The sequence below is a fragment of the Nelusetta ayraudi genome, unplaced genomic scaffold (genome assembly GCF_046127955.1).
Source record: "Nelusetta ayraudi isolate G7.1 ecotype Tasmania unplaced genomic scaffold, CSIRO-AGI_Nayr_v1 ptg000017l, whole genome shotgun sequence".
Taxonomy (NCBI): domain Eukaryota; kingdom Metazoa; phylum Chordata; class Actinopteri; order Tetraodontiformes; family Monacanthidae; genus Nelusetta; species Nelusetta ayraudi.
In genome coordinates, this window is record NW_027466067.1 from 6008291 (window position 1) to 6021280 (window position 12990).

General features: G+C 42.5%; 2 protein-coding genes across 2 annotated transcripts; both read left to right on the forward strand.

The window, feature by feature from the left end:
• The first annotated feature begins 3007 nt into the window (after positions 1-3007).
• Positions 3008-9986, forward strand: nfatc2b (nuclear factor of activated T cells 2b). Its single transcript, XM_076025029.1, has 11 exons — positions 3008-3062; positions 3098-3254; positions 4177-5104; positions 5192-5363; positions 5541-5743; positions 6138-6310; positions 6555-6695; positions 7672-7727; positions 8242-8374; positions 8517-9047; positions 9701-9986. Exons 2-11 carry the CDS (start codon positions 3131-3133, stop codon positions 9745-9747), a joined length of 2508 nt encoding a protein of 835 aa, XP_075881144.1. The 5' UTR covers positions 3008-3062; positions 3098-3130; the 3' UTR covers positions 9748-9986.
• A 134-nt stretch (positions 9987-10120) lies between these two features.
• Positions 10121-12316, forward strand: manbal (mannosidase beta like). The gene is made up of 3 exons (XM_076025064.1): positions 10121-10288; positions 10556-10740; positions 11958-12316. The coding sequence occupies exons 2-3, from the start codon at positions 10591-10593 to the stop codon at positions 12066-12068; spliced, it is 261 nt and encodes an 86-aa protein (XP_075881179.1). The 5' UTR covers positions 10121-10288; positions 10556-10590; the 3' UTR covers positions 12069-12316.
• The last annotated feature ends 674 nt before the right edge of the window (positions 12317-12990 follow it).

Here is a 12990-nt window from a genome sequence, read left to right on the forward strand (position 1 = left end):
CTGTGCCTGAGTCCTTTGTCCATGCAACTCATTGACCTGTAGCACTTGGCTTCAACAGCTTGGGGAACAGCTAATTAGTGTTAAGGTTTATTTATTTTTAGGTGTGCTTCTACTTACAAGTCCTCACAACTCATACATTGTTTAGAGTTTAGTCACATTTAAATCATTAAAATGTTGTACAAACTTGTTAAGTCGTCACATGTTTATGTGTATTTGTTTTGTGATTATATCAGGATTTCACAGCTTAGTTGGCAAGGCAGTCTGGAAAGCCTACATCTGAACCCACATCTTTAATTATTGCAGGTAAATTGACACATCAACCAATTTCTGTTGGAATTTATACTGCAAAAATAGTCAACAGATTACAGTTACAGTAATCAGTGAGACTTGAATCAGTGAGACTTGAACTCAACATCCCTGGTTTACGCGTGCTTTTTAAAGCCAAGTTAAATTAGTCCCAATACTTCAAAATTGTTTTACATAAGATTGTTATACCTTAACTGGATTTTTCAAAGTACGAAAGTGAGTTACAAGGTTAGTAAACAACCAACACAAAGTCAGCACTTTTGGAAGTCCCATGTATAGAAGTTAAAAGCTGCTTTTTTATGAGCTGTGTTTTATGTGCATGCGAGTGTGTGTGTGCAAGTGTGTGTGTGAATGCATGCTGAAGTGTGCAAGTGCGACCTTGGATACAAAACGAGTGGACTTAAATGCCTCAAAAGGACGGCATTTCAAAAACGTTCGAACATCACAACTGCATTAAAACAAAAAGCACTCTCAGGGAGGATTTTGACGTTTGAAGTGCAAAATATAAACACTCACGAGGAGAAAACAAAGTACAACCAACAGAAGAAGAAGAAGAAGAAAAAAAAAGACTTCTCCAGACTTGGATCAAGCCTCGTAATCATGACACAAGGCTGGAACACTTGCCAAGACCATGCAGACTAAACAAGAGAAATGGGGGCAAGAAGTATTTCTACATTGGGGGGGGGGGTATTTATACATTTATACAGGCCAACTTGCAATACCTTCTCAGTCCACAGGTTGGGAATCGCTTCCCTAAACAAGAAATGGCCATCCAAGGCACTCGCCTGAACAGGATGGTTCAGTTTTCGCCGGGTTCTGTAGCACCAGGTTACATTTCATGAAAGGTTTATCTTGCTCAGAGTCAATCACCACCCTGTGAGTTACGGTCTTACTTGCTGATGGACAATGTTTAGGGAGTAGAGGCAAATCTGCTCGCTAGCGCCCTCCTCAATGCTGACTATGAGAAGGTACTGCAGTCTGCTGTCTCACTGAGTGCTTGCCGTTCATTGATCTGCATGAGGGCGGAAATTTTGACCATGAAATTGGGACACTGTGTGTTTGACTGGCAGATGTTTGGGTCTTTGAACCATACAGCAGTCGTCCATGTGATGGCTCTGCCAGTAAAATGGAACACAATGAAAGCCACTTTGATGGGACACAAAGGCGGCCATGCCTGAATTGTCGGTCACACTGGACAAGGAAAGTTCTGTGGTCACCTGATTTCCCTGAAAACTTTCCGGTTGATGCAGCAGCAGGATTTTCATCATGAGTCAGTGAAGGTGCAGCCACCAGCAAGTGAGGTCTTCTTTGCTCAGCCAGGGTTTTTTTTGTTTTGATTTGTTTTGTTTTTTGAGAGGTGGCCGGGGCTTGAAATTCCTCCTGACTCTCTGTGAGGTCCTCCGCCCTAAGGCCAATGGAGCTCAGCTGTGTCTCGTGCTGATAAATCTTGACTTCCTGAGCAGAGAGAGCAGTTTTGGGGTTGCTTCGGGTCGGCCAATTCCATTTCTGGCCAGTTCTTCCTGTGACGACCTCGAAAAAGAACTGGTGGACTCAGATGCGCGACTCTCAGACTTGGATCAAACCTGATAAGTAGTGATGGGACGTTCTGTGCCGATGCTTCGGAGTGTGTGTCAAGGAATCCAGGAAGTGAAGTGCGTATCGAGGCGCTTTGGGGGCGAGTGACATCATGAGTGACGTTCGAAACCTCGCTGTTCCAGAAGCGGTTTGAGTGGTTCGCATGATTTATGAACAAGATGAACTTGCTTTGACTACGTGGGTGTTTGAAAGTTTGCAAAGTTGCAAAGCCAGCAATGTGTTAAGGGTGTGTTTGCAATTTCTTCTCAGTTGTTTGTTGCGTGCACGTTAAGCCTTGAGAAATGAAACCTTTTGTGAACTATTTCACAGAAAAGCTTAATCTCGCCATCACTACTAGGTTGGGACATTTAACTAGACGGGACGAAACAATTACATGTAACAGCCGAAATCATAATTCAGTCCATTTAGTATCACGATGTTGAGTGCACACCTCGTGTATTTAACTTTGGGACCATTTTTAAGGGCGTCACTTCCTCTTCCCCTCCTCACTGCTCAAAAGCTCATTGATGGTAAACCATGAAATAAATAAATAATTTCAAATCCTCTTGTGAACCTTGTGATCTCCTTGTGTCTTGTGTCAGGTTCTAGATTGGTGAATAGGAATTTTCCCTCACAGTGTGAAAATGGAGCCTTGTGTGTGTCTCTGTGTGTGTTCTTGTAAATAAGGCGATAAGAGGACCAAAATAAACTTTCAGTGCTCACTTTTTCCAGTTTGCCACTTTATCACTCAATTTTAGGTTGAAGCCTCATTTTTGGAGGAAATTAACTTTAGGTCAACCCCTAAATTCCAGCACAATGTACTTACTTACTGTTTGAAGCAATCTGATCTGCACGGCAAACCAGCAGCTATGAAACAGCACAGCCTCTTGGTTTGCGCAGGAGGAAATGAGACGTCTCGCTGACACCCTAGACAGCACACACACACACACACACACACACACACACGAACACACAGAGGCAGGCGTGCTTGTCATCTTCAGCAGTGACAGGAAGTGCCTGTTGTGCCTTTTATTGATTTATGTCACACTCCAACTGAAGCAGCTGCCTGTGTTTTATTCGCGGAAAAGAGGCAGTATCCTTGCCAGGTTTCTTTAAAGATCCTAATTTTATGTTTGCAACTTGACTGGCATCAAATCTGAAAATAAACAGGTTGGTTTCAATATATATATATATATATATATATATATATATATATATATATATATAACCCCAATACTGACAGCTAGAGATGACTTCTGGAGATTTAGGGCTCCCCGAGGGCCTGGTTCAGGAAATAAACGAAGAGTTGGACTTAGCGGAACTATTTGTGTTTAATTCAACCGTGGAAGAATTTCCAACTGGATGTGACAAAGGTAAGTGGCTTTGGTTCCTAGTTATTCTACCTTTAGTGGTAGCTGGCTTTATTTATTTTTAACCAGCAGGAAACGCCTGCTCCCTTCAGTAATTTGTTATTCAAATTGAATTAAGTGTGTTCTGCATCTTAAAATACCACTTTGCAAATCTTGCAAATGCGCTTAGCTGCCCTCTGTGCCTTCTATGCTTTCACTCAAAATTATTTCTACATTTCTGATTGTTGTGGGATTTTGCCTCACGTAGACGAAAATGCAAGAAGAATTTTAATGCTTTTCATTCCATTAATCTATGTTTTATGTGCTCTACTTTTTGGCGTTGGTTAACATTAACAAGGCGTTTCTGGCTACAGAAAGCCTGTTACTTCGCACTAGTCTTTGAATGTTCGCAATGGCAGAGGCGCCAAAGAGATGAAAGAAGAAAGCGAATAGAAAGTAGCTGAACAAGGTAGGCGCACGTTGTTGCAGGAAGATGTCAGGCAGGAAACGAAGATTATATGGTCCCATACAAGACCAAGTGGGGTGCTGTTTCAGTGGCAGGTGCGTCAGTTTTCAGTAAATTAATTTTACAAATCATTTGGGGAACTTCAATCAATCAATCATTCAATCAAATCATTCAATCAAAAAAAATGACCAAGGTTGCTCTAGCAGTACATATAAACGATATGGAAAAGGCCCTTAAAATCTGGAAGGTGATTTGATAAATGTTGTGTCATACCTGTGAAAGCCAGTCTGGGGTAAAGCCTTTTGAGCCATTGTAGCAGAGATGGGATTGTCGGCCAGTTCCAGGAAAACTGCCACCAATTCAGCATTCATGCTAATTTCTTCATGGCCAACCAAGCATTGACTGAAGATGATTTGTTGTCTCATATTTCACTGAGCTTAAAAGATTGATAATCATTTTTTACTTTGGTTAACTACTCAGGAGCTTTCCTTCAAGATGACAACCAGCAACCACTGCTGATGGTCAATAATTACACGTATATGGTCCCTTCGAACCCACTGGCCTCCGGTCAGGACCTCTCCACCACAGAACACCTTACAGCTGCAGCATTCAACTCATCGGGGATGGTGTCCAGACCACAGACCATTCACGGCGCCAGTCCCAGGATCGAGATCACTCCATCCAGTGAATCTCTCACCTCTCAAAATCTGACGCACGACCTCGTTACCAAAGCTCTGGGAACTTACAGGGACTGCGTGAGCCCTGCCAGCAGTAACTCCTCTAGTGGCTGGCCTGCAGAGGTTTACTCTCCTGCTGCTTCACCCTGCGTCTCCCCTCCGAACCGAGTCGCTGGAATGGGGTTGTCTGACTTGGACCTGTGCCTAGCCATGCAGGACATCCACACTTCTTCTGCCCACTCATCTCCAGGAGCCTCACCCCGCAACAGCTTCGCAGAGGAAGTCTTCCTCCAGCCTCATCATCGCTCAGCCACATCAGTCCCACATCAGAGATCTCGCTCTGCTCCGCCGTATGGGAAACGTTCCCATGACCATAACCATTCCTGTCAAGGAGGCACTCCTGTGAAGCAGCGCTCTCGTAGCCCAAGCCCCATACCTTTGTCCCACGAGCAGCGTGGATCCTATAATTTTAATCAATTCCAGGCCCAAGCCCTGACATCCTCCCTATCTATGGACATGTTAAGCAGCCTTAGCTGCAATCTCCCCAGTGCAACATCTTCTGTCATGTTGAAGCAAGCCCAGAAAACAGACCGTTTATACGTAGAGGGCTATGACTGGGCCACTGAGCAACAGAAAATTGACATGGGAGCTACGGACATCAAGTCTGAAAATTTCTACATGTTCCCGACCGCCTGGCCTGTTCTTCATCCAGTCCACCACGGAGCATTCAGGTGTGTTGCCTGCCTGATACTTTTGTAGATGTTAATGATTCAATTTCTCAAAGCCCTCAATTAAAAAAAATCTTCTTTTCGCCCTAGTGGACTGCCTTTGGTTACATTTCCATCTTTAGAGTGGCCATTGCCCAGTAAATCCGGTCCATATGAGCTTCTTATTCAGCATCAACCCAGATCTCATCACAGAGCTCAGTATGAGACAGAGGGTAGCCGAGGAGCAGTTAAGACGTCTAACGGAGGACATCCAGAAGTCCAGGTGCTTTTGTCTATCATAATAGAGTTCTGTGTCACTCCACACTACTTGGTATTCTAACTATTAATTAAGCTGTCATTGTTTTCCTATCTTTCTTATGCTAAGCAGTGTCAATGTTACTGGAGTCTTGGAGCTCAAATAGATGGTGTTACTGATGGTTCCCATTTGTGCCTTATCTAGCTTCTAGGGTATCAAGGTCCTGCTCCACTAGGGCTCCAAATCTCCATTGGTACAGCCGATGAGAGGGTACTGAAACCACACGCCTTCTACCAGGTCCACCGTGTTACAGGGAAGACCGTTGCCACGCCCAGCATGGAGAGAATGATGAATGGGACAAAAGTGCTGGAAATTCCTCTAGAGCCAAAGAAACACATGAAAGTTGTGTGAGTAGCAATACCACACTTTTATAACCCATCAAGTGAACATACCTCATGATTGCATGATGATGGAACCAAACTAAACCGAGTAGACATTAACTTGCTATAAATGTACACCAGATATCCTCTTTTATCATTTGGTCAGGTTGTTTATGTCAGCTAAATGTATTCGTGGGTCTCACTCCCACTATGACCTTGTTGACACTCTCAGACTCATTAGTTGCATCAATTCCTGTGTGGCAAAAGAAGTGTTGAATAAATACTAATCCTGAGTATTTTTGACAGGGCTTAATTGAAACAAACAATGAAAATCAAGAGCAATGATTTACTAACACTATGTGCCCACTGCTGTAGTATACACTGGCTGACCAGGCCAATTGGTTTGTCTTGGATTTCCCAGGATCGACTGTGTGGGAATCCTAAAGCTGAGAAACGCAGACATCGAACTGAGGAATGGAGAGACAGACATTGGGCGGAAAAACACACGCGTGCGACTGGTGTTCCGTGTTCACATCCCTCAACCTGGAGGCCAGCTTGTGTCCCTTCAGGTTGCCTCAGATCCCATTGAATGCTGTAAGGAGTGTTGGACTCTTCATGAGATGGAGTCACCTGTTGCTGTACTATCTGATCTGCTACCAGTTTGAAGTGTCTAGACAATTAAAATTTAATTCCGAAGCAAACAAAAAGAGCAACACAAACAAAGTCAAACTTTTCTGCAGTTACTTGAACAAGTTTAATAACGTTATAATTCATGTTATCAATTTGATCGAATGCCCATCTTGTGGTCTTTAATGTGGCCGTCCTCCTGTGTCCGCAGCCCAACGTTCAGCTCAGGAATTGCCCGCAGTCGAGAGGCAGGATCTGGACCAGTGCTCAGTGCTTGGCGGTCAACAAATGGTCCTCACCGGACAGAATTTTACATCTGACTCCAAAGTGATATTCTCAGAGAAGACACAAGGTAACATGTTTTGAATAGCTCTTTATTCGTATCTGAGTAAGATTTAGGATTTCAGCCAATAGATTCACCTTGAACCTATCAAAATCACCTGGGGTGTTTCTTTTTTGTAGCTTTTGTAAGCTGCAAGGTCACACTAAGCCTTCCAGCTACTGTTGTTAGTCTGATATACTGAGGAAGCTTCACCATTTTGTTATTTCAGTCAGAGGCAATGACGACCTAAACGTCAAACCAAAGATTTCTTTACTAGAATAGACATAACATATCTTTATGTGTGCTATATTGACAAACTATTGTTTTATGTATATTTGGGTAGAGACTCTCATAGAAAATGTGATATTCAGAAAAGCAGATGGATGATCATTCACGATATCCTGTCAGTAAATCCACCCACTCATATCACAGGAGCACTGTAGACTGATTGCACATTGTCCGGGCTTCATGTGAAGTTGGTGACGCACAATCTTCCACCATCCCCCGCATTTAGGTCTGATAAAATGAGCAATCAACTGTTAGACCACAGGTTTAAACCTTTGTTTTTTTTCTATTAATGGAAACTTTACACGTCTTTCACTTCTCATCTTTTCAGCCCACTTTAAATTATGTTTTTTTTTTTAGCACACACTGAATACAGTTGAGTACATGTGAAGTGTGTCTTAGGGTTGATGTGGGCTTTCTCTTGCAACAGGATGTGGGTAAAGTCACCGATTAAGATTCAGCACCATGAAGATGCTTTGTTGTTCTTCTTGTTTTTAAAAAAGGAAAAAAAGAAAAAAACATGAGTAGAAAGCAATGGGGGTTGCAGTGATAGTTGTAATGATACAATCCTTTTGCAAAGCTGAATTTAGCAGAAGAATATAGACAAGGATATAACATGCTTCAGTCAACACATCGATAAAATGTCAATTTACGTTCCAAGAAAAGTTAAACGACTGACTCTAACATTTATAGCTGTACACTACACTCTGTTTGCTTTCAGATGGGAAGCAGATCTGGGAGGTGGAAGCCTCTGTGGACAGGGACAAAACTCAAGCTGTAAGCTAATGTTCATGCATCACACTCTTCCACTCTCCAAAGCCAATAGCAAACTTTGTTAAACATGCTGATCCTATATTGGGTGAGAACCATCTCAAAATAAACAAATGTACACAGAAGGATTCACAAAAAATGCATTTGAGGATTTATATGTAAATGGCTCTCTATACAAAACTATTTTTCAGCGCTCACACCAAAATTTCTCCTCCCTTCTTTGGTTCCAAGGCAAATAGTTAAATTTGTCTCTAAAGCCTGCTGGCTAGGTTTGAGCTAACAGACCCTGTGAACTGTAATTTTAAACATTTAACACAAAACACAAGGTAATAATAATAATAATAATAATAATAATAATAATAATAATAATAATAATAATAATAACAATAATGATGTTCCTTACCAGGTAATATGATCTTTACTAAAAACAAATAATTCTACAAAATACAAATATGACACATTGCATTGATTGTATTCAGTGTGTATGTGTTTTCTCTTTTGTGTTGAAATCATCACGTAGAACATGCTATTTCTTGAAGTCCCTCCATACCGAGACCGGACCATTCCCCAACCGGTCAAAGTCAACTTTTATGTCATCAATGGAAAGAAGAAACGCAGTCAGCCTCAGCACTTCGTCTACACCCCTCACAGAGGTATTTATGAATAAATTGTACAGGTACAGTATTTACTAGTATGTCTTCACTGAAATGTATGAAAGGAAACCTTACAAAAAGTGACTCATGGGTCATCCATGTCCTCCAAATAACATTTGTTTCTGTATTTTTTTTTTTTTAGCAATCAAAGCTGAACCACTGGATGACTGCCACTTTAACGCCTACGGTTGCTCAGACAATCCATCTCTGTTTGGCATGACAGCCCATCACCTGGAGCAGGACGGCAACCTGAAAGCTTTCAATATTTCTCCATCACTCTACCATTTAACCACCGTCGAGCCCAGAGCCCACATGTTAACCCCCGATCCTCTCGACAACCAAGTCTATTACCAGTCCAGAGCCGGGACTCTGATTAACAGCCCAGTGTTCTACAGCAGCTGTGGGCCGACCCTGGTCGGTGGATCCCTGGATGCCTCCCAGTCTGCTGCCAGTCTTGGCCACTATATCCCTGTTGGAGTCCCTGCGGCTAAACAGCTTGACGGCCCTCGTGAGCCATTGATGCTAAGGCGCGAGGGTTTTGTGCAGAAAGCGTCGCCGCTGGGAAAGTCGCCCCCTACAGGACATGTACATGACCAAGCTGAAGGAGAAGGGGTCCAAAACCAACAAACTCCAGAGAAACAAAAGGGCCTCCGCCACGCTTACTTGGAAGACGGTGAGTTTCAACGTTAATCACCTTTTATCACCATTCACTCACTTATTGGAGTGAATTAGTTGTAGGCTGCGCAAAATGTAACTCACTTCACAATATCTAACCTTTCAAAAAAGACACAATGTCCTCGAAATCAGGGCCTTTGTGATGTCACCAAGGGCCCCCATATCTCTCAGGAATTTGAGTGGTTCTTCTCTCTACTGCAGTACCACAAACTAGGCAACAAATAGTGGAAACGTCACACTGACTAGAAGAAGTTTAAACACTTCAAAGTCACGTGGGTCTGCAACTGCACACAACGCTGCAACCGTTTTGTTTGCAAATCCTGCCTTGTGGTTTTGCTGCTGGGCTGTGTACTTACTTTCCTGTCACTTACGCATTTGCTGACACACATGCCGGCCTGCTGTTTGCTAATTATTGGGGAAAAAAAATGTTTGCGGGCATTTCCTTTCTCACTGGAGCTTTACAACTACTCATTAGCTCCCCCATGTGGGCAGGTTACGTGAAATGTAACAGATATTTAAGAGAATAGAGACATCTAGTGGATTGGCAGTAATTTGCACTCTTGAAGTTATACGCCACACCTTGACCGTTGTTTTGTTGTACTGCTTCGTGAAAAGTATTATTCCTTATCCATTCTGTTTCACATTTTACAGTGAATGACATAATAAGAAGAGACCTAACAGGACACAACGGGCAGTGATCCTGACCTTTTGCCACAGTCCTGATGCTCACGAGACAAACTGTGTTCAACATTTTACCTGAGTATACTATATATTTTTTTTTACATCCTCCTCAATTTACTGTTAATCCAGTGTCTCCTTATTGTAGCCTTGTATAAAACATTTGTATTACACCTGGTTCTGTTAATCTGTATGTCTTCTATGTAGAGTGAAAGAATAATAAAGGTTTTTGTTGGTTATCAAATACATTTCAAACACATTTAACTTCATTTTTTATTTTAATATGATTTTTTAGCATTTATTTTGATCTCGCGGTGAGACAGTGGCGAGTCAGATTTGAAATTAACGCTAGGTGGCGACAGTTTTCACTTAACGCTGCCTGGAGTGACCATTCCTGTGACGCCACTTCCGTTTGGAGGAAGTCATTTTCTTCGGACGCTGCTTCGTGTCAACTTAGTGTCTGTACATCGCCAGCATCTATACTGTACTGTTTCATACGTTCACTATTACTAATTCTTTGTTGCATTTGTCCGCTAAGTAGAGGAGGCGTTGCTATTTCCGGTAAGTCTGACGTCATCATCATTCCTAACTGTGCTTTGCAACAACAACAACAAAAAAAAATACACCCGTGCTGTTCCCCTGTCGTCTGAAACCCATTCCAGGTCCGCCGACTAATGTTAACATGTGTTCATAATGTTAAATTGGTACCAAATTTACCACTTTCCAGACCTTATGCGTGTTCCACTCTTGTTATGCGTCCCATATTCATCCATTTGGAACGATGCCCAATGTCGCTTTGTGCGAATGAATTCTACCGTTTCTACCTAGGGTCAGTGTAAAAGCAAACCAGCCAGTAGGGCATCATGTCTGCAGACCTGGACTTGTCTCCTCCTGAGGTCCCCGAGCCCACGTTCCTGGAAAGCGTGCTGCGCTACGGTTTGTTCCTGGGAGCCATCTTCCAACTCATCTGCATCCTGGCCATCATCTTCCCAACTTCCAAAGGACACGAGCACGTATGTGTCCAAAGCTGGTCGCCAATAAAGGCTGAATGCGTGTTTTAAAAACCCACAACAAATCTTTCAACAACAAAAAACACCCCACAGTGAAATGCATTATGCTTCTGTAACTTGGGTTATTCAGTAATCGCTGTGTTATCATTGCCTTTATGGTTTGGCACAGCTTGTTAAAACAAATTAATGGGTAGTTTCAGTCACACACCTGAAACACAATTAAAGGGCAGATTTAATATCCTTTGTCATAATAGACTGATTGTGTTAAAGCCAGTTTTTATAAAAAAAAAATATATACATAAAGTTGGTATTCACACGTAACAAGTTCTTTTCATGTAAAAAAAACAACAACACATTTTATGTTTTATTTTATATTCCTTTTTAACCCAGAGTGCTATTTTGAATGACGTATTCCATAACATACACCTGGTTCTTCTTACACAAATACATGAAATTAAAAATCCCTTCATTCAAGGTGTAGTGGGAATGTGTCTTTCAGTATTTTTGAAAAAACAACAAATGTAATAAAGGAGAGGGGCATGATGTCCAACACTATACCCTCTAGTGGCCATTTCTGATTTTTATCTGGCTCGCTCACACACATTTTAGCTGTGAGGAACAATCCCCAGAGACGGTGTTTTTCATCAGACCCACTGCCTCTGTAATAACAATGGTTGCGCAATGTCGGCCATTCTGAAATGCAACGGACGTTTGCGAAGCAAAGTCGCTGCTGCAGGTCTTATCTGTTAACTGGTGGCAGAGCCGCAGAGGGCCACTCTCGCAATCTCCACACTTCCAACTGTCTGGAGAGCTTATTTATAGACAGGAGCAATTAAATTCACCGTCTAATTATTCTATTCTCAGACGCCGTCGCCAGATGCACTGATTACCCCCCCCTGCAGTGTGTCGTCATCTTGTCCTGCACCGAACTGTGCCGTCGCTCTGCTGTGACACAGGAGTGGTTGCTCTCTCGGAGACAATGCAGCTGACACGGGGAGGGGAAAGAAAACATAAGCTACTATGACAAGAATTGCTTTACACTAATCCTATCAATAGCTTCCTGTGTGTAGCACTTTGCACTCTCACGTGTAAAAGATTCAGCCACTTTTATGGAAAAAAATAAATAAATATGAGTAGCCCGCACTTATTGTATTGGCCCACTGACTCAGAGGACTTGTGAAATGACAGGGTGATCATTGCTTCCTGTGTGTGCACTGCAGGAAGAGACGGAGTCCAGTGATGGCAAAACCACAGAGCAGATGAAGAAAGCCAAAGGGCCGACGCCTCCCGTTCGACAGAAGCCAAAGAAGGAGAGCAAAAAGAAGCGATAGCTCACTTGTTTGGCTGTGTCTGTCTGTCTGTGTGTGTGACGTCATTGGTCAATGCCAGCATTCCCTCACTACATGTGTATATAAACATTTGAGTTTTGAGACTTTTCCATGTATCACTACATTTTGGAGGAAAGTGTCACCGTCCTTCCATGTTCCCAGTGTCCCTGATTTCATTGGCTGCATTCAATGTGTTTTTACAAATAAACTGATCCTTCTCATTACGTTGTCTCTCTACTGCAACAAACAAAGACATTGTTTAGCTGTTTTTGCTGAATCTTGTTATACTTAAAGGAATCCCCCTTTGTTTTCATTGTTTCCATGGTAGATGCATATTACAGGTCTAAACTTTGAAAGGTCTCTTATTACTCCCATTTCTGCTTTATCTTTCTAGACTTTGGTGGATCTGCCGCATGTAATCAGGTCTTTAAAAAAAACAGATCTTCAGACGTTAGAGCATTTAGCCCTCTGTTTTCAGCCTCCTGGTTAAAAAAAAAAAAAAAAAAAAACACAGCTTTAATGTACCTTTTAAAAAATCTGGAGGGTGACCAAAGTCCAATGTCCCTTTGTGACATCACAGAAGGCTGACATCCAAAACTCTTGAGTCTGAGAAGAGGAAAACAAATGAAAGACTTTCTCTTGGGGAGAGGAGGTCAGAATAATTGTCAGAAACGTCTATAAAGCGATGAGACCCTAAGAGATCAGATTACAGAACAGCTGGGAGGCACAGAACCGTTCAAACCGGCTGCTGTGGCGTAAAATGAAAGAAAGGGGGTGCGAGTGTCTCTGGCTATCCGGATTTTGGTGAATTTTAGCCTCGCATCTACTCCGCGTATACCCGTTTTCTCAGCTGTGCGTCCGTGTAACGGTGCGGGGTGTTGCGTGTCGGCGACGCAGAATAACGACAATCTACGTGAATGCCTGT

Bases quoted from the DNA above. Each gene is read 5' to 3' on its own strand.
- nfatc2b (XM_076025029.1), top strand. From the start codon at position 3,131: ATGACTTCTGGAGATTTAGGGCTCCCCGAGGGCCTGGTTCAGGAAATA. The intron at 3,255-4,176 runs GTAAGTGGCTTT...TTAACTACTCAG, and splicing joins TCCAACTGGATGTGACAAAG to GAGCTTTCCTTCAAGATGAC. The intron at 5,105-5,191 runs GTGTGTTGCCTG...TTTTCGCCCTAG, and splicing joins GTCCACCACGGAGCATTCAG to TGGACTGCCTTTGGTTACAT.
- manbal (XM_076025064.1), top strand. From the start codon at position 10,591: ATGTCTGCAGACCTGGACTTGTCTCCTCCTGAGGTCCCCGAGCCCACG. The intron at 10,741-11,957 runs GTATGTGTCCAA...TGTGCACTGCAG, and splicing joins CTTCCAAAGGACACGAGCAC to GAAGAGACGGAGTCCAGTGA.